General features: G+C 41.9%; 1 protein-coding gene across 3 annotated transcripts in view; it reads right to left on the bottom strand.

The window, feature by feature from the left end:
• Positions 1 to 25,833, bottom strand: part of pnpla6 (patatin-like phospholipase domain containing 6) — a 148,087-nt gene that overhangs the window by 121,103 nt on the left and 1,151 nt on the right. Inside the window, exons 2-7 of one of the 3 annotated variants that reach the window (XM_048617875.1) lie at positions 25,454 to 25,519; positions 19,333 to 19,374; positions 14,716 to 14,803; positions 10,512 to 10,594; positions 8,735 to 8,817; positions 5,151 to 5,291 (exon numbers count right to left, since the gene is read on the bottom strand). In XM_048617875.1, coding sequence (XP_048473832.1) covers positions 5,151 to 5,291; positions 8,735 to 8,817; positions 10,512 to 10,594; positions 14,716 to 14,803; positions 19,333 to 19,374; positions 25,454 to 25,456 — 440 coding nt within the window. In that variant the 5' untranslated portion in view covers positions 25,457 to 25,519. Of the gene's footprint in view, positions 1 to 5,150; positions 5,292 to 8,734; positions 8,818 to 10,511; positions 10,595 to 14,715; positions 14,804 to 19,332; positions 19,375 to 19,885; positions 20,201 to 25,453; positions 25,520 to 25,833 lie in introns of those variants that run through there. The other 2 variants (XM_048617874.1, XM_048617876.1) reach the window with 2 other exon arrangements.

Genomic DNA, 25,833 nt, shown 5'->3' with positions numbered 1-25,833 from the left:
AGAACGTCAGCCTTCCTGCTCCTCTGATGCTGCTTGGCCTGCTGTGTTCATCCAGCTCTACACCTGGTTATCTCAGATTCTCCAGCATCTGCAGTTCCTACTAGCTCTCACCAGTCTGTATTCCCTGGATTTTCTTTACCACCTTTTTTAAATAGTGGCACCGCGTTAGCCAACCTCTAGTCTTTCGGCACCTCACCCGTGCCATCGATGATGCAAATACCTCAGCAAAAGGACCCAGCAATCACTTCCACAGCTTCCCACAAAGTTCTAGGGTAGACCTTATCCGGTCCCAGGGAATTTTTTCCACCTTTATGCATTTTAAGATGTCCAGTACCTCGTCCTCTGTAATATGGTCACTTTTCAAGATATCACTATTTATTTCCCCAACTTCTCTAGCTTCCATATCCTTCTCCACAGTAGACACTGATGCAAAATACTTGTTTAGTATCTCCCCCATCTCCTGCGATTACACACGTAGGTGATCTTGCTGATCTTTAAGGGGTCCGATTCTCAACCTACTTACTCTTTTGCCCTTAATATATTTGTAGAAACCCTTAGGATTCTCTTTAACCCTATTTGCCAAAGCTATCTCATGTGCCTTTTTGCCCTCCTGATTTCCCTCTTAAGTATACCCCGACTACCATTATAATTCTGAGGAATTCACTCAGTCACTGTTATCTGTACCTGCCATATGCTAACCTTTTTCTTGGCCAGAACCTCAACTTCTCTAGTCATCCAGCATTCCCTACATCTACCCGCCTTGCCCTTCACCCAAGCAGGGACACAGTTTCCCTGGACTTATCTCATTTTTGAAGGCTTCCCACTTTTCAGCCGTCCCTTTACCTGCAAATATCCATCCCCCAATCAATTTATGAAAGTTCTTGCTGAATATTGTCAAGCTTGACCCTCCTCCAATTTAGAGCTCTGACTTTTAGATCAGGTCTATGCTTTTCCATCACTATTTTAAAACTAATAGAATTATGATCTTTGGCCCCAAAGTGCTCCCCCACCTGCCCTGCCTTATTTCCCCAAGAGTAGGTCAAGTTTTGCACCTTCTCTAGTAGGTACATCCATATATAGAACAAGAAAATTTTCTTGTACACACTTAACTAATTCCTCTCCATCCAAACCCTTAACACTATGACGTCCCAGTTACATTTAGAAATTTAAAATGCCCTACCATTACCACCCCGTTATTCTTACAGATAACTGAAATCTCCTGACAAATTAGCTTCTCAATTTCCAGCTGACTGTTGAAAGGTCAATAGTACGATCCCAATAAAGTGATCATCCCTTTCTTATTTCTGAGTTCCATCCAAGTAACTTCATTGAACGTTCTCCCTGGAATCTCCTCCCTAAGTACAGCTGTAATGTATCCCTAATCAAAAACACCACTCCCACTCCTCTCTTGTCCCCTTTTCTATACTGCCTATAGCATATATACCCTGGAACATTAAGCTGCCAGTTCTGTCCATCCCTGAGTCATGTCTTTGTAACAGCTACGATATCCTTGTCCCATGTTCCTAACCATGCCCTGAATTCATCTGCCTTACCTGTTAGGCCTCTTGTATTGAAATGAATGCAGTTTAATTTATCAGTCCCACCTCATTCTCTGCTTTGCTCCTGCCTGCCTTGACTATTTGATCTCCTCCTTTTCACAACTGCACCAGCCTCAGACTGATCCCTTTTCTCACTATCTCTCTGGATTCCCCCCCAACCCCCAACACATTCCCTACTAGTTTAAGTCCTCCCAGGTGGCTCTAGCAAATCACCCTGCCAATATGTCAGTCCCCTTCTGATTCAGGTGCTACCCGTCCTTACACAAGTTGTTAGAGGGGATTCTGAGCGACAGGATGTACATTTATGTGGAAAATCAAGAACTGATGAGGGATAGTCAACATGGCTTTTGTGAATGGGAAATTGTGTCTGACTAACTTTATTGAGTTTTTTGAAGAAGTGATGTAGAGGATCAATGAAGGCAGGATGTTGTCTCTATGGACTTCAGTAAGGCGTTCAGTGAAGGTCTGCACGGTAGATTGGTTAATAAGATTAGCTCACTTGGATTACAGGGAGAACTAGCCATTTGGATACAAAATTGGCTAGAAGGTAGGAGATTGACAGTGGTGATGAAAAGTTGCTTTTCGGACTGGAGGCCTGTGACCAGCAATGTTGCACAGGGATCAGTGCAGGGATCACTGCTTTTTGTCATCTATTCACATCCAAATCATTTGTATATGAAAGGTATGGTTGGTAAATTTGTGGGTGACACCAAAATTGATGGTGTAGTGGACAGCAAAGGAGGATACCTCAGAGTACAATGGGACTTTGATCAGATGGGCCAATAAGCCAAGAAGTGGCAGATGGAGTTTAATCTGGATAAATGTGAGGTGGTACATTTTGGTAGCGCAAATCAGGACAGGACTTGTACACTTAAAGATAAGGATCCTGGGGAGCGTTGTTGAACAAAGGGACCTTGGAGTGCAGGTTCATAGCTCCTTCAAAGTGGAGTCGCAGGTAGACAAGGCAGTGAAGAAGGCATTTGGCACGCTTACCTTTATTGGTCAGTACACTGAATACAGGATTGGGAGATCATGCCATAGAAACACAGACAATAGGAGCAGGAGGTGGCCATTCAGCCCTTCGAGCGTGCTCTGCCATTCATCACGATCATGGTTGATCATCCAACTCAATAGCTTAATCCTGCTTTCTCCCCATAACCTTTGATCCCATTTGCTCCAAGTGCTATATCTAGCCACCTCTAGAATACATTCAATGTTCTGGCATCAACTACATCCTGTGGTAATGAATTCCACAGGCTCACCACTCTTTGGGTGAATAAATGTCTCCTCATCTCCTTCCTAAATTGTCTACTCCGAATCCTCATACTATGACTCCAGGTTCTGGACACACCCACCATGGGGAACATCTTCCCTGCATTTACCCTGTCCAGTCCTGTTAGAATTTTATAAGTCTCTATGAGATCCTCCCTCGTTTGTCTGAACTCCAGCGAAAACAATCCCAACCTAGTCAATCTCTCATCATATGTCAAACCTTGTACAGCCACAACATTGGTTAGGCCACTTTTGGAATACTGTGTTCAATTCTGGTCTCCATACTACAGGTAGAATGATGTGAAACTTGAAAGAGTTCAGAAAAGACTTACAAGGATGTTGCCAGGGTTGGAGGGTTTGAACCATAGGAAGAGGCTGAGTAGGGTGCGGCTATTTTCTCTGGAGCATAGGAGGCTGAGGAGTGACCTTAATCATGAAGGGCCTGAATAGGGTGAGTAGTCAGGGTGGGGGAGTCTAAAACTAGAGGGCATAGGTTTAAGGTGAGAGGGGAAAGATTTAAAAGGGACCTAAGGGGCAACTTTTTCATGCAGAGGGTGGTGTGTGTATAGAATGAACTGCCAGAGGAAGTGGTGAAGGCTTGTACCATTACAACATAAGGCATCTGGATGGGTATGTGAATAAGGTGGGTTTGGAGGGACATCAGCCAAATGGGACTAGATTAATTTAGGAAATCAGGTTGGAACGGACAAGTTGGACCAAAGGGTCTGTTTCCATGTTGTACATCTCTGTGACTCTATGTCTCCAGATATATACGGGTTTTTTGCGGAGTGGAAGGCAGTAACAAGTGGGACATAGTAGGAATCAGTGTTGGGCCCTAAATATTCACAAGATTTATCAACAACTTAGATGATGGAATAGAATTGCAAATTTGATTCAAGCTTGCTGACAACATAAAGCTAGGTGGGATTCTGAGTGGCAATTAAGATCTAGACAGCTCTCAAGGCAATTCAGAGAAGCTGAGTGAACAGACAAATACATGCCAGATCAGTATCATGTGCATATGTGAAGTTATCCAATTTAGTAAGAGAAACAGAATGGCAGAGTATTACTTAAATAGTAATTAATCAAGAAATGTTAGCGTACAGAGGGAGCTGGGTGTCCTTGTCCATTGGTCCCTGAAAACAGGCTAGCAGGTGCAGCAAGCAATTGGGAAAGCAAAAGGTATGTTGGCCTTCATTGCAAATGGGTTTCAGTACATGAACAAGGAAGGCAGTTGTCCAGGGCCTTGGGTGAGACCACAACTGGAATATTGCATGCAGTCTCCTTACCAAGGGGAAGTATACTCGCATTGTACGGAGTGTAGTAAAACATTCACCAGACTGATTCCTGGAATGGCTGGTACATTATAGAAGGAGAAATTGGGCCAGTTGGGCCTGTAATTTCCGAGTTTAGAAGAATGAGAGGGAATTTCATTGACACACATTAAAGTTTGACAGGGCTGAACAGACTGGATGTAGGAACTGTGTTTTCCCTGGCTAGGAGTCCACAACAAGGGACTACTGTCTCAGGACATGGGACAGACCACTCCAGATGGAGAAAAGGGACAATTTTCTTCATTCACAGGGTGGTGAACCTCTGGAATTCTCTAGGTAGTGCAAGTCAAATCACTGAATACAGTTAAGAAAGAACAATTTCTAAAGTCTAAAGGCATCAAGGGGTAACTGGAGAAAGCAGGAGTATGAATAGAGGATCAGCCATGATCACAATGAATAGAGGAACAGGCTTGATAATCCGAATAGCCTATTCCTGCTCCCACTTTCTTCGCTTCTAAGCTGTGCACTTGACTTGAAACTAGCAGTTCCTTCACTATTACAGAATCAAAATCCTGGAACTGTCTTCCTAACAACACAATGGGTGTATTTGGGGATGGACAATAACTGCTGGCCCAGACAACGAAGCCCACATCCCATGACTGAATGCTAAAAACAAAAACAAATTAACAAAAGCAGTAGTAATCCTAAGAAATTTTCCTTCCAGCCTGAAAAACAACACTGCCTGCTGTTTCCTGTCATTCAGCCAATTCTGTATTCATGCTGCCACTGTCTCTTTGTTCCATGAACTTCAACTTTGCTGACAAGCCAGTTATGTGGCACTATACTGTAGTCTGCACTTCTCCATTGATACAGCGGAATGTTAAAGAGTGGTTAACCCCATGTCAATTCTCTGCTATGTGCAGGATTGCAAAATGTAACATGCTGTGATCAGCTATGTTCCAATATGAAAACTAAGTCTATCTTTTCCTCAAATGCCACTTGGTGGTGCTCCTATACAAAAAGGATAAGTACTTTCAGGAGTTACCTTACGTTCTTCAGCATGTACAGCACTTCCAAGGGCAAGTGAGAGCTGGCAACATCAAACTCAGTCAGGTCAGCCTCAAGAACAGAGGGAGGGGGCTCCTTCGGCTGCAGGGTCGGAACTTCCTTATTAATGTGCAAGAACCTGTGCAGGGTACAAAGATGTCTTTAGACATGGAGACAGAGACTGCATGACCTTGTTAGAGAGATATTAATGCAATGACATCTGACTTTGATGCACTATGTGCATAAAAAATATAGTGTGAATTATTCAGGCTTTTTATATCTACAACAGTATTATTTTGCTTGACATTCCGGTCAACCACACAAAAGATAAGCCTTAATACACAAACTCAGTGAACATTCAGCACTTGGTTGCAGCAATCACTCACACTGGATTAAAGACAAACTCTCCTGAAGAAGGGTAATACCCAAAACATTGACTGCTCCTTTCCTCCAGATGTTGCCTGGCCTGCTGTGTTCTAACAGCCTCGTTTGTCTACCTTGGATTCCATCATCTGCAGTTTTTTTTTGTCTCTCCTAAATACTAGCTCACCTGAAAGGCATCTTCTGCAAAGTTTCACAGCTGCAGTCCCTGCCCCAGCAGGTCAGGGAGGGGAGGGGTTGAACTGTCCTTGGTGCAGAGTTACTGAACAATTAAATCATTGACAAACTCACACCAGGTATTATAGTAAGCTGATTGATCCTCCGCCAATCTATGTGCAGAACCACAGTCATGTGTGACTAGCTGTGTTTTAATCACAATCCCTGGCAGTAACACTCTGCTTGGTTACTTCTGGTCAAGAAATATAAATTATCAGGCATCATTAAGAGGGAATCCAACTGGATGAACAGTACATGCATTCACTTATAAAACACATTTCAAAGCAGACACCAGCAAAGACGAATCGACTGACTTTAGGGCTGCACAAGGTATATTTATTCCAGCAATGACAAACAGTAGGTGAGAGTTTTTAAGTATGGTCATTGTAACACTGTTTTCATTGCATGCATTATTCGAGGTTAACTCTAAAGATAGTGAATGTCAATATTGGCAACATTACGTTCCTTTAACAGATCCTGGAAATAGGTCAGTGCAGGGGAATTTCACTCCAGTGGGTATCCTGAGTGACAGTATAGGACAACACAATTTTCTCAGCAGGATTGCTGGCAGTCTTTCGCTGCTGCTGAGATTCAGGCTTGCAGCTCCCCTCAGTGGCACCTGTGCACTTATGGTGCAAAAACAAAACAATGTGCACACTTGCCTGAAACAACACAATATACCCAAAGTGCCAAAGACAACATCACCCAAAGTAACAGTGTTCTGCATAAAACAATAAACAAGAGTACAAAACATAACCCAGCTGGTTAACAGGAACAACAAAAACAACACAACAAAATCAAAATGATTCAAAGGCAAATGTCCCACATTGAAATTGCAATTTGATCAGTATTTCAAAATTTCCTACTCACTGAAGTGTACTGGTGAGGATTACAACACAGTCATACTACTTGCTACAGAGTTGATTTCTGTTTAAACCACGCAGATTATGCAGGTTCAAAATTCCCTTCTGTTGCACAACCAAGCTGGAGAATCTCAAAGAATCTACTTGTCAATCATTCTAACTTCTTCACAATTAAAGCAAACATTCTGGTAGGGAAGGGAATCTGCAAGAACTTCTTTTTACAATGACACGCTGTGCATCTGCAACAGGATCTGCATTTAGAGTGAAATGAAAGATCATCAACACCTGAAATGTTAACTGGTTTTCCTCCACACATGCTGCTTGACCTGATAAGTATTTCTGGCTGTTTTGTTCTCATTTCAGATTTCCAATATTCACAGTACTTTGTTTTTGCATTTAACAGTGTCCTTTCAAAAAGGAAACATCCCGGGTATTTCACAAATGTATAAAAAATAGATGCTGACCCGAAACATATCAGACGGGTAGGTAGATTTTAAAACAATTTTGTTTTAGAGCATCAAGCTGGACAGATGAAGACACCGTAGCCTGTAATGGGAGGAAGACAATGAAGATCTTACAAGAGGTCAGAGATAGAGGTCTAGATGTTTTGGAGAGGAAGATTGCATAAACTAAGGAGGAGAGGGACAAATCTATGAAGAGATTTAAACACATGGTTGAGATTTTTAAGTATCGTGTGATTTTATGTGATCATGTGTATAGGGCTTGGTAAGGGATAGAATATTGGCAGCAGTATTACAGAGGATGAAGGGGAGAAGCCAACCTTTGCAGTTAGTTTGAAGGTGATAATGGCAAGGACAGTCTATCATCAGCAAATGTTCAGAGAGGAACAAAAGTTAATGATGCTGTGGGTACAGTCTTTGCAATGGAGAAAATGTAGAAAACCTTAAAACAGTAACTGCAGAAGGGACAGACTTGGCCTTGAGGGAGTTTGTGGCAGGGCTAATGACGACAAACTTTTCGTTTTACAATGTTTAGCTTCAGGATAGTGTGTTCTTAACCAAAGCTAGATGTTAGACAAGCGGTATGACAACACAGGGATGGTAGAGGGGTTGAGATCACTGATGGGACAGCAGAAGTGGGACATGCATGCAAGTTGACCCAAATGTGAAGGTATGTGAAAAAAGAGTAGGTGAGCAAAGGGACTGAAAGGAGTATATATCCTGAACAGAACAACTAAGGTAACAGTGCGTGGCAGGAAGAAAAGTCATCATGGGAGATCCTCTCAAAGACAGTGGTTAAGAGAAGGATCAAAGTGTGATTCAGTAACAGACATCACACTCCTGTTGTGGTGGTTTAAGTGGGGCAGTTTTCAGGAAGCAAGGGAGGAAGACTTCAGGAAGGAGTGAGGTGCCGTCACCTGCGAACTCAACTTGAGTAAAGATATGGGGCAACGACAGACAAGAGGGAAGGAAGAGGATCCACGATGGGTGGGATAGAGAGTAGGAAAAGCAAGGAGAAAAGGTGGTGTAGGTGAGTGATAGGAAAGGGAGAAACAAACAAGTTGTGAGGAAGTTTAAAAAAAAGACACATAGAATTGACACAGGTCTGAAAAGAAACCTCTCTTGAGCTCCATTTCAATCGAAAACAGACAAAGCCCACTGAAAGAATGGCTGAAGCTACCTCTTGACCCTGAGCATTAGCACAGGTCTGGAACAACTTGTCCCAATCTGCAGCACGACGATCTAAAAGGGGTTAATGTTACAAATACACCATGCAGCTTACAATCCATGATTTTATTTAGGTTACTTTCATGATGTTGGAAAGGGAACATTCAACAACCACACAATTTAACATTCAGAACATAAGTTGGATTTTAAAAGACAATCTGGAAGCTTTTAAAGTCTTTTGTTGCAAACCATTAGTAAACAGATTGATTGAATTTAAAATCACAACTTAGCATACAGCACTGGCACCCAGCTACTCGATCTTGCTGGTTCAGTACCATTTACTATGCAGCTATTCAAACTGTACAATATAATTATTGCTCATGTTTCTCTCTAAAGTAACTAGGATTTCATATATATATTTATATACATAGAGAAAGAGAGAGAGAGAGAGATGGAGACAGAGACAGAGAGATAGTATCTACTCAAAACAGTACCGTTTTGCAATGATCAGCATTTTCGCTTTCCTTTTTGCTCTTGGTCTTGAAGTTCCAACAAAGGAATACGTGGATTGTGACACCTGAAAACAGGCAAGTGCAACTCAGACTAAAGCAACCACACACTCAATAGCAAAAAGGAGTGATAAAATACAGATTCAAGGCCCAAAGAATAAAGTTTTAAACACCTGAGCAGATATTCCCAAAATTGAACAAGGAATTTCAAAACTGATTCATTAATGGAGAGGGAACAACTTTCCTCATACACACTGAGCAAGGTACGACAACATGTTTACACAAATATGAATATTAGAAGCTTCATTCAGACAGTGACCACAAGACACATTGCTCATACAAGACCACACTGACCATTTGAGCATACAAATACAGAACAGCAGTACTCAAATCTGCTCTGCCATTTGACAAGGTTATAGTGGATTTGATTGTGTTCTCAACTCTACTTTGCTGTCATTCCTGATATCCTTCGATTCCTTCGATCTAACTCTGCCTTAAAAATATTCAATGACCCTGTTTTCACAGTTCTCTTGGGGGAAGAAGCTTTCACAGGTCAAAAACCCTCAGGGAAACTCTCTCATCTGTATAAAATGGAAGATTCCCTATTTATTCCTCATTTTCATCTCTCCCACAAAGGGAATCACGTGCTTAGCATGCAACCTGTCAAGTCCCCTTCGTTTTTACATGTCTCAATAAGATTCCTCCCATTCTAAACTTCAATGGATACAGGCTGTACCTATCCAACCTCTCCTCATAAGGGAAGCCCTTCATCCCAAGAATCTGTCCAGCACACAATATATGATACAACAGTTAACCCTGGCAATACTAAATTATCATTCTTACTGAACTGAAACAAGAAGGGCCAGAGATGATAGCTCAGTGACACCTGGGTTCAGACTTCAGTTTAGCCCTCTAGCAGCTGAGCTATATAGCAGGAAGGTCTACATTTAAATGACAGGCTACAGTATTGTTCAGTTGGACTTTAACAAGTTGACTCAGGCTGGAAGGATGGCAGTGGGGTGTTGGCTATGGGGGCTGATTACCCATTATTATCCCACAGCATCAACATCAGACATTAGGATCAGACTCAAGTCTAAAGTCCTGGTTGACCAACCATCTTTAGATGGAAGCTACAGGAATAATGGCTACTTCAGAGGGCGAGAGAATGGAGTCTTGACGGCCACAGAGAAATACATTCAGGGTCAATGTGTACGGAGCAACAAGAAAATGTCATCAAGTGAAATAAAAGTTTTAACAACACTGAACGTAGGTCTGAAATCTAAGACAAACCTGTAATCCTGTTTAGTGAACACCAGAGTTTGGAAACATTTAGCGACTTAAAAGGCAAATCAGCAGCTAACTCCATACTGAACTGCCAGCTTCCACACTTGCATTGGGCCCAAAGGATTAGGAGGGACTTGTCAACTGCTCAATATGTGAGATTGAATGTCCTTTCTGAACCCCAAGGATGGCCTACAGTGGAAACCGTAGGCCTCAGCCAAGCTACTAGACACCAGACGTTTCGACAGGGATAGAGGCTGGGGAGATAAGACCTGGCAGATGATGATTCCATGTTATAGGTGTTCACAGCAGACGAGAAGACCAGTGAGGTACTTCGCCTGACAGTGCAAACCCACTGGCCTGGCCACATTCATCTGGGTTCAAGCTGAAATGCAGATTTCTCTCCGTAACAACTGGCAAAATCACTCACTCAACCACTGCAGTTTAACTTCTGCTCTCAGGTAGGCCATGTCCTTCATACCTTCCTCATGATCTTGCGTCCATAGAACATTACTTTGTCACGTTTTCGGAATCGGTATTTTGGGGTTTCCTGAGCTTGAATTCCTAACAGATAGGCAAAAATTAGTAAGCTGCAAAACTGAACAAAAGTAACTTGTTTTTATAAACAAAGAAAAAATGTGTATTTCGTATCTATTGAATCAGCATAACTATAGACTACAGGAGGCAGATGCCTCCCATCATATAAATCAGCTAGTTTTGTGATCTACTCATTTATTCAAGGAACATCTGAATCAGAACTACTTAAAAATTCAGCTCATAACGCAATGACTCGGTTCTAAACCGGAAATGTATGGAGTTCAAAGAAGTATCATTCCAAGGTAGATGCGGCTAACAAAGTTCAAACAATGGTTTGTACAGCAATCTAGCCCCTAAAAATCAGCCCTTGTGAAGCTATACATGTAACATTGGCAAAAGACCATTTTTGACACAGAGAGCACTACAGTACATCTAGTAAGCTTCCACCAAAATAACAACAGGGTTTTAAGCACGTGTACATGCAACAGAAATGGGCCAGCTTTATAAACATGATGAGAGCACGTCAGAAGCTGGGAATTCTGCAGCAAATAACTCATTTCCTGACTCCCGAAAGCATGTCCACTATCTCCAAGGCACATGTTGAAAGTATGATGGAATACTCCACACAATTTCCTGAATGGGTCGAGTTCCGACAACACGCAAGAAGCTCAGCACCATCCAGGACATAACAACCTTACTCCCTTCATCACTAACACACACTGGTAGCATCTACAAGATGCAGTAACTCACCAAAAGTAAGGAAGTAAGGAAGTTAAGAATTTGATATGACTCTAGTTTATTCTCAGTTGGGTACTTTGTCCAATTCTGGACAAAGCAATTCAAGAAGGGTATGAAGCACTTGAAAAAGAGCTGCTGGAAAGAATTACAAGAATGATTCCACAGATGAGGGGCTTTAATTACTTGGAGAGATTGGAGAAGCTGGGCCTGTTTGCCTTGGAAAAGAGAAGGCTGAGAAGAGATTTTATACAGGTAGTCAGAATCAGAGGTCTGGACAGAGCAGTCAGATTGTTGATGGCTCCAACCAACTGAATGGCCGACTTTAAAATGGATTTAAAATGAATCAATGGCAACATGAGGCAGGCCTTTACTTACACTGCAAATGGTACAGGTCCAAAATGTACTGTCAAAGAACCAAATACAATCAGGGCTTTCAAAAGGGAATTGGATAAGTTTCCACATGATAGACTGCTCAGCAAGGTTAGATCATATGGAATCCAGGGAGAGCTAGCCACTTGGATACAAAATTGGCTCGGAGGTAGGAGACAGAAGGTGGTGGTGGAGGGTTGCTTTTCAGACTGGAAGCCTGTGACCAGCAATGTGATACAACCATCGGTGCTGGGTCCACTGCTTTTTGTCATTTATTTAAGTGATTTGGATGTGAATATAGGTGGAGTAGTTAGTAAGTTTGCAGATGACACCAAAATTGGTAGTGTAATGGACGGCAAAGGTGGTTACCTCAGAGTACAACAGGACCTTGATCAGATGGACTGATGGGCTGAAGAGCAGCAGTTGGAGTTTAATTTAGATAAATGGAAGGCGTTACATTTTGCAGAGGCAAATCAGGGTAGAACTTATACTCTTAATAGTAGGGTCCTGAGGAGTGTTGCTGAACAAAGACACTTTTGGATGTAGGTTCATGGTTCTTGAAGGTGGAGGCACAAGTAGACAGGGTAGCGAAGAAAGCGTTTGGTACACTTGCTTTTATTGGTCAGCGCATTGAGTATAGGAGTTGGGAGGTTACGTTATGGCTGTACAGGACTTTGGTTAGGCCACTTTTGGAATACTGTGCTCATTTCTGGACTCACTGCTTTGGAAAGATTTGTTAAATTTGAGAGAGTGCAGAAAAGATTTACAAGGATGTTGCTGGGGCTAGAGGGTTTGAGCTATAGACTGGGGCTATGTTCTCTGGAGCACTAGAGGTTGAGGGGTGACCTTATAAAGGTTTATAAAATCATGAGGGGCATGGATAGGGTGAATAGACAAGGTCTTCTTCCCAGGGTAGGGGAGTTCAAAACTAGAGGGCATAGGTTTAAGGTGAGTGGGGAAAGATTTAAAAGGGACCTATAGGACAAACTTATCACGCAGAGAGTGCTGTGTATATGGAATGAGCTGCCAGAGGAAGTGGTGAAGGCTAATACAATTACAACATTTAAAAGGCATTGGGATGGGTATATGAATAGGAAGGGTTGAGATGGATATGGGCCAAATGCTGGCAATGGGACTAGGTTTATTTAGGATATCTGGTTAGCATGGACGAATTGGACTGAAGGGTCTATTTCCATGCTGTACAATTCTATGACTCTATTGAACTGCAGAGCTACAGAGAAAGTGCATGAGAATGGGACTTACTGATTTACACTTGAGAAGAGTATGGACATAATGGGCTGATGTAACCATCCCGTGGTTTGACAGCCTTAGATGCAGGTATGGGACAAATGTCTGAAGATGGAAAATATAACCAAAGCAGTGTAAAAAAAATCAGAATCAGCCCAGACAAGGAGGAAGATTAGAAGAAGTGGTCAATAGGTTCTTGCAGTTCATCTCAACACTACTCCAATTCAACCAGCTGCATTTTGGATTTCCCCTAGGTGTTGGTCTCCCGTATTTACTGTGACAAAATAATGTTTTTTTCTACCAAAAGTAGTAAGGATTCAGAATAATCGCAGATCGGTTTTAAAATGCTGTTCTTCTTCCTAAGGGGCATGACTTTGAGATAACGTACCAGCTTCTCTCACTTATCTTGTTAGCATAGTTCACTGACTGTATTAATTCTGCCTCCAAAATAATGAGAGACACAGAGAGATTGAAAGGAAAGGTGAAAAAAGTAGGGGGTCAACATGGTAGACTTAAATTCCAACTGAATTGAATTAGTAAATATTAAATGAAGGTGGAGAATGAAAAAATGTTGTTCAGGTAGAATGCAGTGAACAGGGTAGTAGCTTGTGACTTGTCCAGTTGCAAGGCTGGTGCAAAAGGGAACGTTACTCATGTTCCAATTGCTTAGAATTTGAAAGCCAAGATTAACAAGTAACTCCTGTAAAAGAAGCCTCTGGTAGGCATTTCCAATTTCTGCCTCATTTTCCCCCCAATTGCTAATCCACCTTATCAACAGCAGAGATATCAATGTAAGCCATTTCCTCCCAATCATTTGGAAACCATTGTCATTTCACAGTTTTAAACTTAGATCTTTAACATCTTTTGAATAGTGAATTAAAGTTGTGAAATTTTCCAGTCCATAAAAGGTTCATTAAATATTTCTGCTTTCTGTGGTCAGTCTTGGCTCAACTGTAGCCTTCTTGTCTGAGTCAGAAGAGCTGATGTCTACATGATATACCGAGGTGTCTCTGGAGGCAAGCAAGAATTCATAGCCCACTGAATCAGTGCTCTCCCTGAGCCAAGGCTGACAAAGAGATATTGCGCACACAGCATTCATTTTTTCAAAGGAATACAAACCTTTTTGGATATTCAAGAATGGCCAGCAGTTTTAACTTCACTCGGAACTGCTAGCAATGCATATGATAGCATCCTAAGAATCACCTGCTCCTCCAGTGGTATATCATCATCATACAATCATAGATCAGATCATAGAATCCCTACAGTGTGGAAACAGGCCCTTCAGCCCAACAAGTCCACACCGACCCTCAGAGCATCCCACCGAGAGCCATCCCCCTATAACCCACCTAACCTACACCTCCCTGAACACTATGGGCAATTTAGCATGGCCAATCCACCTGGCGTGCATATCTTTGGACTGTGGGAGGAAAACAGAGCACCCGGAAGAAACCCATGCAGACACGGGGAGAACGCACAAACTCCATGCAGAGAGTCACCCAAGGGTGAAATCAAACCCGGGTTCCTGGTGCTGTGAGGCAGCAGTGTTAACCACTGAGCCACCACGCCGCATCTGTACATTCCGCATGTAAATGGAGGATTTGTCACCAAAATACCCCGATTACTGAGCTGAGGATTTTATTTAAACTCAAAAAAAGTAAAGAGCAGGGAGTTGGGGGGACAACAGGAACATTTACCCACAATGTTAGATATGGAGTACAGGGCTGAGAACACATTGACCAATAGTTGTGGAATGCCCACGAGCTGCAACAGTTTTTCAGTATAGTTTCACTTACTTCTCTCTTGTAATCGTCTGTGTACAATGAGGATGGTGGTGGCAATCAGCACAACTGCCACTCCAGCCCCCAGAATTACTCCCATCATCTGAAAAAACAAATTGTGTACAACTAATGAATTCAGAATTCAAATGAAGGCCGAAAAATAAAAGCATAAATGTGACGTTCAGCTCTTTCACAAACTATAATCCAAAGCTGCACTCCTCGTTTAAAGCAACACAATGTCAAGGATACTTAAACAGTCAATGAAACAAAACTGTACTTTTTTTTCTGAAGAATCACTTTTCTGAAGAATACAACCTGAGCTACTTCAGAGTTATATCCAATGGAGATAGCATTCCACAAGCCGGCACATTTGAATTCCACTTAGACAGCAATTCAAAGTAGTTCTTCCAGTGCATACCATACTTCATATGCTGGTGATGGCTCCATGTATTTCTTGGGTGATTCAAAGATCTCCAACTATGTGGCTCATCACCTTAATGTACAGTTCACTTGACTTCCTTACTTTTGCACAAATAAAACATGAAGCTCCCTGTTTGATCTCTTGACGGTGGACAGCCAAGTCAGCTGTAAGGTTTGGTAGCATGGTCTCACTCTCTCCTCAGGCTGGGAGAGTGTTATTAAAGGATAGGATCACTATCCAGTGGAAAATCTGATTATGCCTCTGCCTAACCATATATCTGTTGCTGAAAAGACACATTTATGCCTTTGTTAGCTTTATTGATTTTCATCATCTCACCACTTGGCAGCCATGCCTTCAGCTGCCTGAGTCTCAGGCTCTCTGTATCTCTCTCCGTACACCTCTCTGCCTCACCATTTCTCTTTCCTCCTTTAACATGCTCTTTAAAATGTACCCAGCCTTTGGTCATCGACCCCAGTATCTCCATATGTAATGTAAAATGGAGAGCAATGGCCTAATGGTATTATCGCTACTTATTAAGCCAGAAACTCAGCTAATGTTCTGGGAATATCAGTTCAAATCCTGCCATGGCAGATGGTAGAATTTGAATTCAATAAAAACGAAACTCTGGAATTAAGGGTCTAATGATGACCATGAATTCATTGTCGATTGTCAAAACAAACCCATCTGGTTCACTAATGCCCTTTAACGAAGGAAATCTGTCATCCTTACCTGGTCTGGCCTACATGATTCCAGACCCACAGTAATGTGGTTGACTCGAATTAGAGATGGGCAATAAATGCTGGCTTAGCCACAGGCATACACATCCTGTGAGTGAAAAAATGCTGCTTTGTTGCATTTCTATCAAGCGCCTTGGGTCTTTTATCATGCCAAAGGCACTACACAAACACAACCTATTGTTCGAAGTGTTGCTACAGAACGAACAAGTGCCGATTCAGCTTCCATGCTTCCCTACAGTTCACAGTCTCTCATTTTTTAACCCTGTTTTAATAAGCACAGCCACCTCAGACACAGATGAGGCCTGTAAACTTGCTGCCCATTAGTCATCATGTTTCAGTAAATTAATTGAATTCACCTATTTTAAGTTTGAAACAAAAATTTCACTGAAAACACCAGCGGTTCTCATTTCTGGTGAAGAGTTGGCTGCACCACTCAAGTTAGGACTAGGATGCAGGTTTCTAATACAAGTAACATAAAGTCCAAAATTCCAACCTGTGTTATTTAACTCCACTTGGGACAACAGCAATGGGTCAAATGGATTCCTCAGCAAAGTCGTACAAAAGGATTCTCTTTCTGTTGTTTTGAAAGCAGTCACTGCTCTATCTCACTCATCTCAATGTGTATAAGGGTCATGAGAGATGAACAAAAGGGCAGCCTTCATGTCCAACGAATGAGTGCTAACCAGCTGGCAGACAGCCTCAATACTGAACACGGCAGCAATGTGCAAGGTAAAGGCGTTGTCTGGTACAATATTGGGTCATGCTGATCATCAAGGCCCAATAATTGACCTCAGCAGCTATACCAGAGCTGGCCGAAGGAGCTCTGGGGCTGAGGATATAGCCACAAACGTCCGACCCATCCTGATGCCAGTATCATGCGCCTCTGTTTCTTCTTTACGAAAAAGAGGGAGAAAATGAGAGCGACCGAAGAAACAGGCAGGCAGAGATGCACTGTCTATCTGCAGTGGGGAGAAGTCTAAACTCAGTTGTGACACATTTCCAGTCAAAAAACCTTCCTACAATCGTAGTCAAGTCTTTTGGCCATTTGGGCAAAGAGCTACAGGCTTGGAACACCTAAAACTGCTACTTGCTCCTGAGCTTTGATTCTTTAAGAGAGTAGGTTGGCATTGGGATCAGACAGCAGCTGTTATCAGTTGTGTTTTCAGGAATGTTTCTTAAATTTCAGAAAGGTGTGATGTAACGGCAATGTCAGCCATGACTAGCAATACAGAACCTCTAACATTATGGAGACGTGATGGGTTTGAGTCTCACCACTGCAAATGGTGAAATTTGATGGTGAAACTTAAATTCCATTTTAAAAATCTGGGATTTTACAATAAAAGCTAGTTTAACACAACCAGGTAACCATAATTGATTGTCAAAAAATCCCCACCTGGTTCTCTAAGCACCCTTTAGGAAAAGGGATCTGCTGTCCTGCCCTGGTCTGGTCTGGTCTACATGCGACCCCTGACCGACAGCAATGTGTTCCTCCTTAACTGCCTTCTGGGCAATTAGAGATGGACAATAAATTTTGGCCAAGCAACACTCTCATCCCATGAATAAATGAAACAAATGTAAAGAGACTTGAACAGAAACACTGGTTTGGTTTAAGCAAGCTATTATCCAATCAGGGACACATTAAAAAGGTTCCCATGCCAAGTTTTCTCAACCAACATATTGTGGAAACTTTCAGCTGGCAAAGGCTTTGTTGCAACTGTGGGAACACCAAATATTAAGTCTGGTTACAGAACTGAGAGCACATCTCAAGAGAAGTTACACAGAATTTAGACTATGGAATAAATATTCACAATCTTTGAAAAATTTTACAGCACAAGCACAGTGATCGTGCTGATGGATGTCAGTATTGCCCATATAAGACAAAGAAGTAGTTATGACAAAGGGTTAACAATTTAAATTGAATTTTTCTGTAATCAACTTTTAAGCCATTTTGGACCTTGCAAGAACCCTTGCCTCAGGGAATAGTATTTAAACAGCTCCTGTAACAGGCTAAGTGCTCCAAGATTATTCCATGTGGTGAAGAACTGCCCACAAGAACACTGAAAGGTAACTGGAGCCTAAGATCCATTTTGGATCAATAAGCAGGCTCACAGTTCACCAGCAGGACAGATCTCCTACACTGAATCTTTTTGCCAAATGTGTGCCCAAATCTCTTAAATTACTCCAGTTCTGAGGAAGGCCATCGGACCCAAAACGTTAACTCTGATTTCTCTCCACAGATGCTGCCAGACCTGCTGAGCTTTTCTGGCAATTTCTGTTTTTGTTTCTGCTTTCCAGCATCTACAATTCTTCCGGTTTTCTTTTCTCTCAAATTACTGATTCAACTGGTTTCATTAGCAGTCCATTCCAAACTTCACCACTCTGTGTCAACTAGTTATATCCAATTAATTTTCATTCTTCAGTTCATGCCCCATCATTTATTTATTCTTAGTTAAAGCTTTTCTTCTTCCATTCATCATGATAGATGCAGAAATAGCAACTCTCAAAGGGAACAGCAATTTATACCACATGGTACAAGGTGTTGATCAGTTGGAGGTGTTGCCATGGAGAATGCATCAGGAAATGGGAATCCTCATAATTGTCTTGAATTGAAAATTGCACAATGTCTGAGCATAACCATTTGGCTTGAGGAGGACTGGCACCTGAGTAGGAATAAATGTAGCCTCTAGCAAATGCAAATGAGCCACATTGTAGGTGAGATTGTTTGTTGATACGATTCTTTGCACACTCCAGATAGAATTTGCTGAACAATGTAACCGCAGAATCACATCTAACTTTAGAGGCTATATTTCAAGTTCTACATTCAACACCACTTACTGAACAATTCTGGGGGTGATAAGAATCCTGCCAACAACCAATGTAAAACCATCAGCCATGCTTGCAACATGGCTCACACCGACTTGCTTCGTACATGCATAAGCAGGTCCCAGTCCTCTGTAAACCAAAAGAATATTTCCAGGCGTTGTGCCATTTTGCATCACACAAAAACGTCACTGGTGCATTCTTCATGATAACATTTCAACTAGAGACCACTTGCCAACCCATCAGCATCCTTTCCTCATGCAGTACAAAAAGCTGCTCCTTTTGAAATTTGTACCCTACGATATAGCAATCCAAATCATTATGTTGCACAGTAAGAATTATGATCTGTACTACCAAGCAATTGTTTGAAGGACTTTCAGGCACGTACAACGGTTGCAGCAATGCAGTGTAGCAGCCAATTTACATACAGCAGAACACAATTTGTTTTAGTGATATTCGTTAAATAAATTACTACCAGCCAGGAATTGAGAAAGAACTCTCCAGGGATGTTAGACGCCGAGTTCAATATCAAGTCTAAAGAGACTCCAGTTAGAGACGAGAGCTCCAAATCCAGGTTGGCCTGTGTGTCTCAAGGGCTTTCTCCTTTAATGCTTAATCTTACAAACTCAACTATAAAGGAAATTCTTTACTTACCGATGACTTTGCAGCTGAACTGTGAAGCATTCCAGACTCTGGCTAGGTAAATTAACAGAAATGTTTTTACTTCTACAATCTATTTCTATAATGTTCTATGCAGCAGTTAAGAAAGTATATGTCATTTCACCACTATTTGTCTAACTACTTCTGACCCAGCCCCTCTAATATTCACCTAAACTGTAAAAACCATAGAATCCCTACAGTGTGGAAACAGGCCATTCGGCCCAACAAGTCCACACCGCCCCTCTGAAGAACATCCCACCCAGACCCAATCCCCTACATTTCCCTTGTCTAACCCAAACAGCCCTAGACACTACGGGCAATTTAGCATGGCCAATCCACCCAGCCTGCACATCTTTGGACTGTGGGATGAAACCGGAGCACCCGGAGGAAACCCACGCAGACACAGGGAGAATGTGCAAACCCCACACAGACAGTCACCTGAGCCTAGAATCGAATCCGGGTCCCTGGTGCTGTGAGGCAGCAGTGCTAACCACTGAGCCACTGTGCTGCCCTGTAAAGATTATCCACATATATTACATACACATACACACATATTAATCCAAGGGACATGAGTGACACTGGCTAGGCCAGCATTTACTGTCATCCCTAGTTGTCCTTGAGAAGATGGCAATGAGCTGCCTTCTTGAACTTTTGAAGCCCATGAACTGTAGATAATTCACAATGCCTTAAGGACGAGAATTCCAGAATTTGATCCCGTAACATAGAAGGAATGGTGATATATTTCCGAGTCAAGATGTAGCTGCTCCCCTTGTTCTTCAAGACGGAACTGATCATGGTTTGGAATGCGCTGCATAAAGATCTTTAGTGAATATCTGCAGTCCACTTTGTCGATAGTAGACACTGCTGCTACTGAGCATCAGTGGAGAAAGGAGTGGATGTTTACGGATGGGATGCCAATCAAGCAAGCTGCTTTGTTCTGGATGCTGTCAAGTTTCTGAGTTGTGATGGAGCGGCACTCATCCAGGCAATTAGGATGTATTCCATCCCATTCCTTCCAAATGGTGAACAGGCTTTGGGGAGTCAGCTGGTGAATTAGTTGCAGCAGTATTCTTAGCCTTGTATCTGCTCTTGCAATTGCTGTATCTATATGGTGAATCAGTTAAGTTTCTGATCAATGATAACCTTCAGAATGTTGGTAGTGGAGGATTCAATGATGGTAATGCCATTGAATGTCAAAGGACAATGGTTAGATTGCCTCTTAATGGAAGTAGTCATTGCATGGCATTTTTGTGGCACCAATTTTACTTGCCACCAGAAGCTCAATATTGTCCAGGTTTTGCTGAATTTAGACATGGGCTGCTTCAGTTACTGAAGAATCACGAATGGTGCTGAACATTGTACAATCATCGACCGACATAAGATGGAGGGAAGGTCATTGATGAAACAGCTGAAGGTGATTAGGCCAACGACACTACCTTGAGGAACTCCTGCAGAGATGTCCTGGTGCTGAGATGACTGACCTCCTACAATCACAACCATCTTTGTATGTGTCATGTTTGACTCCAACCAGCAGAGTTTTCCCCGATTCGTTTTGCTTGGGGTCCTTGATGCCACAGTCGGTCAAATGTGTACAATTCTACTGCTACTGATGACCCACAGTGCCTCAGGGATGCCCAGAGTTGTAAAATCTGTTCAAAGTCTGTCCCACACAACACTACAGAGGGTATTCTCAATGTGAAGACAGAACTTCGTCTCCACAAAGACTGTGCGGTGGTTACTCTTACCAATACTGTCATCGACAGACGCATCTGTGGCAGGCAGATTGGTGAGGATGAGGTGATGAGGTCAAGGCTATTTTTCCCTTACGTCGGTTCCCTCACCACCTGTTGCAGACCCACACTAACAGCCATGTCCTTTAGGACCAGACCAACTCAATCAGTTATGCTGCTGCGAAGCCACTCTTGGTGGTGGACACTGAAATCTTCCACCCAGAGTAGAACTTACATCTTTGCACCTTCAATGCATCCTCCACGTTGAACAACATTTAGAAACATTCCTTGTCCATGTCTGACCTGATGCCATAGACATCATGGTGTCCACAGTCAATGTTGAGCACTCCCAGGGCAACTCCTTCCCAATTGTACACCACTGTGCTGCCACCTCTACTTGGCCTGTCCTGCTGGTGAGACAGAATATATCCAGAGATAGTGAAGGTGGTGTCTGAGACATTGTCCGCAAGGTCTGATTCCACATCAGGCAGTTAGTAAGTCATGAATAAGGAAGACTTGACAAGATCCACATGATTGATACTTCTTGCCATTGTTGTTTCCGGTGTCTAGGTCGATACTGGGCGATCTGTCAGTTTCATTTCTTTTTTCCTTTCTAGTGGTTAATACAACTGACGGCAAATACTCAGGCATGTTAAGAGTCTGCTGTGCATCTGGAGTCACACATAGGCCAGGCCAGGTAAGTATTGTAGATTTTCTTCCCTGAAGAAAGTGAAACCAGATGGATTTTTCCAACAACTGCGATTGATTTCACGCTCATTATTAGACTCTTAATTTTTTATTGAGTTCAAATTCATCGTCCTCAACAGTGGAATTCAAGCCCAGCTCCTCAGAACATTACCTGGCTCTCTGGATTATTAGACTAATGATCCATCACCTCTCTGTTTCAGATGCTTACATTTTTGCTGTAAACTAATTAAATGCTCGAATAACGAAATGATTTCTTTTTAATTTGCCTCTCTTTTGAGCTAGTATCCTGAGCACATTTCTAATTGTTACTATAACTACTTTATATTCACTAATCAAATCAATTAGCACTTTATACAAGTTATTTTTCTCTTTGTGTAGAAATCTTAAGTTAAGATTCTAAACTCCCAATAAAGTCAGACCTTTTACACCTCACTGACCACGCATCTTAGAAAAGTGAAGAATCATCGGGTAATCAGGTCACAGAGTGAACACAAACTGATGCTTGGAGCGTGGCATTATAAAAATTTACCATTAACTTACGAGTGGTTGGCAATTAGGCAAAAACAAAGACATTGGCAGATTAGCAGGTTCAGCTCAGAAGACCAAAAAAGTACATTACCTCGCTTCAAGCAAGTTGAGAAGAGGTTTAACAGAGCTCTTTAAAATCATGAGGAGCTTGCAGCAGGGCACACAATATACACCGTCACCCTGAAGACTGAGGTTTTCTTGAGAGCTACTTTTTGATTTTCAGGGACTTTTTCTTCATTCTCACCAACTAATTTATTCGATGATGTAGTCAAATTGTAACATTACCTTCTGTATTTCACTCACATATTTGGACTTGCACAAGAGCAGAATTAGAAGAACTCATCGATATCCTCAAAAATAAATCAACCTTCAATTAAGCTTAAAGCCACAACACACGAGGAAAGCGTTGGTTTCTTAGATGCCACCACATTTCACCTGGCAAACCAGACAGCAGTTTCCAAACCCATGACCACTGCAATCAGGAAAGACAAGGACAGCAGACATATGGGAACAGCATCTACAAGTTCACCTCAGCATCCTTGGAAATATATCAAACAGGCAGGAGAAAGAACTTTAGAAAGGGGTTCAGTGTAATTTACCTCTTCGCTTTTTGGAACACTTGATTCCTCAAAATTACCGCCATGTTGAGTTTTTGAAGTGTAAAAATAAAAGGTTAAGACCAAAGGCAGTTTGAGATCTACCTTCAGAGAGGGAGATTCGATCGAGAGAACACAAAGAGAAAAGGCTTACAGAGAATGGCACCGTGGCTCAGTGGTTAGCGCTGCTGCCTCACAGCACCAGGGGCCCGGGTTCAACTCTGTCCACGGGTGACTGTCTGTGCGGAGTTTGCACATTCTCCCTGTGTCGGCACAGGCTTTCTCCGGGTGCTCTGGTTTCTTCCATCAGTGCAAAGATACGCAGGTTAGGTGGATCAGCCATGCTAAATTGCTGATAGGGTCCAGGGATGTGCAGGCTAGGTGAATTAGTCATGGGAAATAGGGTTGGTGGGGGGGCACGTCTGGGTGGGATGGTGTTCAGAGCATCGGTGTGGACTCGATGGGCCGAATGGCCTGCTTCCACACGGTAGGTGATGAATTGAATGCTTTTCTCTTGAAGGAAAGTCAGTTTGAAAGCGCTGAAACCAGAGAAAAAGGAAACTTCTCTCCTTCCCAAAATCTACTGTCTTGCTGGTCCACTTCTGCAAGAAAACACAAACTGTCCAACTACAGAAGCCATCACAGCTACTGGGCCTGACTTCAAGTGGAACTATGACTTTCTCGCTGTTGTACTACGTGTACTTGTTTTAATCTTGGCATCTGCAATTTCGTTAATAACTTTATCACACGGTAACTTTGGTAATGGCAATGAATAAACTAACCTTTATCCTGTTTAAATAAACAAACCTGGACAACTGGTCAAATAATTTGAATCATGCAAATTAAAAAGGAGACGAAACTAGCTTTATTCTTTTGGTTCACTGGCTACATGGTGAACATACCTCGGGGTTATGGTCATTTTTATGTATACGAATCATAACTGCACATGGTATTCCTTTGTAACTGCAGGAAGGAATTTTTATTCTTGCAATCCAATCATCTTTCAATAATAATCCAAATGTTATTGTCCTTTCTTAGTAACTGCCTTCAAAACCAACAAAAGATGACCAAAAAGAACAAAAGGGGAGAAAATAAACATTGCATGCAAAATTGCAAGTAATATCAAGATAGATAGCAAGAATTTCTTTAAGTATATAAAAAGGAAAACAACAGCCAAAATGAACACCCCCATAGACAATGAAACTGGGGAAATAATAATAGAGAACCAGGAAATGGCAGTAGAGTCTAGTAAATACTTCACAGGACAAAACACTAATCGCATCGCAAAATCCTAAATATTCAGGGTGTAAAAGGACAGGAAATAAATACAATAACTCTCACTACTGAGAAGTGTTAGGGAAATTAATGGGGCTAAAGACTGATAAGTCCCCTGGGGCCTGATGGGTTGCATCCTAGGATATTAAAGGAAGTAGCTATAGAGATAATGGATGTACTGCTAATAACTTTCCAGGAATCCTAGATCCTGCACAGGTTCTAGAAGATTACAAAACTGCCAACGTAACACTTTTATTTAAAAGTAGGAAGAGACAATAATCAGACCAGAAGTTTAACACCTGTTACTGGGAAAATATTAGAGTCTATTATGAAGGAAGTAATTATGCATTTGAAATGCTCTGCTATATGATCAAGCAGAATCATCATGGCTTTGTGAAGGGAAAATCATGCCTGACAATTTTACTAGAATTCTTCCAGGAGTTAACAAGCAGGATAGAGGAAGGGGAAGCAGTGAATGTAATGTATTTGGATATTCAGAAGGCACCGATAATGTACCACACATTAGGCTATTTAATAAGGTAAAAGCCCATGGTGTTGCAGTTAGTGTATTAGCATGGATAGAGGATTCGCTAACGAATAGAAGACAGAGTTGGAATAAGGAGCACACTTTCAGGATTAGTGGAGTGCTACAAGGATCAGTGCAAGGGTCACAATTATTTACAAAATAAATTCATGGTTTGGATTAGGAAGGTGAATTTACTATAGCCAAATTTGCAGATGGAACAAAAAAAGGAGGGAAGACAAGTGGGGAGGATGACACAAAAAGTCTATAGAGGGACAAGGTTAGGTTGAGTGGAATAAACTTGGTAGATTGAATATGATGTGGGAAATGCGAGGTTATACATTATGGCAGAAGGAAGAACTGATTATTATTTGAATGGAGAAACACTGCAGAAAGCTAACAAACAGTGGGATTTGAGAGCCCTCGTCCATGAATCTCAAAAAGCTAGCTGAGACTAAGTGTTACCAAACTTGCACACAAGAGACTGATGCAATGTCCATGGACCAACAACAAATCAATGACCTTGGAACCAATGCAACCCACCCAGGTCCAAGCACAAATTTGCTTAAAAAGTCCATCAGGTACTCTCACCTACCCTTGGGATATCCTTTTGTCAACTTATGCTCAAATTATCAGGGAGTCTCCTTTCTAGCAGGTAACTCAGAGTGAGGTGGATTTCACAGCTTGGTTTACAGACCTGTAAACTTCCACGTGTTGATATCAGATTGTCCAGTGGGAAAATAACCATCACTTACCATGGTGGCTTGTTGCTGGTTTTCAACCAGAGTCTTGACATCTAATAAATCGCCATCAGATTCATTCTGGATTCAAAAAAGAAAGAAATATCACTGTACATTTAGTGGGGGGAAAAAGAAACATCAAAAATATTTCCAAGGCAGCACTAACTAATTGCAGCAAGTCACCATTATCAGCACATTGGTAACCAAAGCTCCATCCTGTAAGGAGAAGGAAACAAGATTGTATCTTTTCAAAAAAAAATACTGAGTTGTTTTATCTGCACCTCTGTTTCAAATGATGTCGATCAGGGTTCACATTCATAACCAGAGAGGGGGAGAGAGAGGTGGGGCAGAGAGAGAGAGAGAGAGAGAGAGAGGGGCAGAGAGAGAGAGAGAGA

The sequence above is a fragment of the Rhincodon typus genome, chromosome 38 (assembly GCF_021869965.1).
Source record: "Rhincodon typus isolate 14 chromosome 38, sRhiTyp1.1, whole genome shotgun sequence".
NCBI lineage: Eukaryota > Metazoa > Chordata > Chondrichthyes > Orectolobiformes > Rhincodontidae > Rhincodon > Rhincodon typus.
This window is presented reverse-complemented; position numbering and strand designations above follow the sequence as displayed.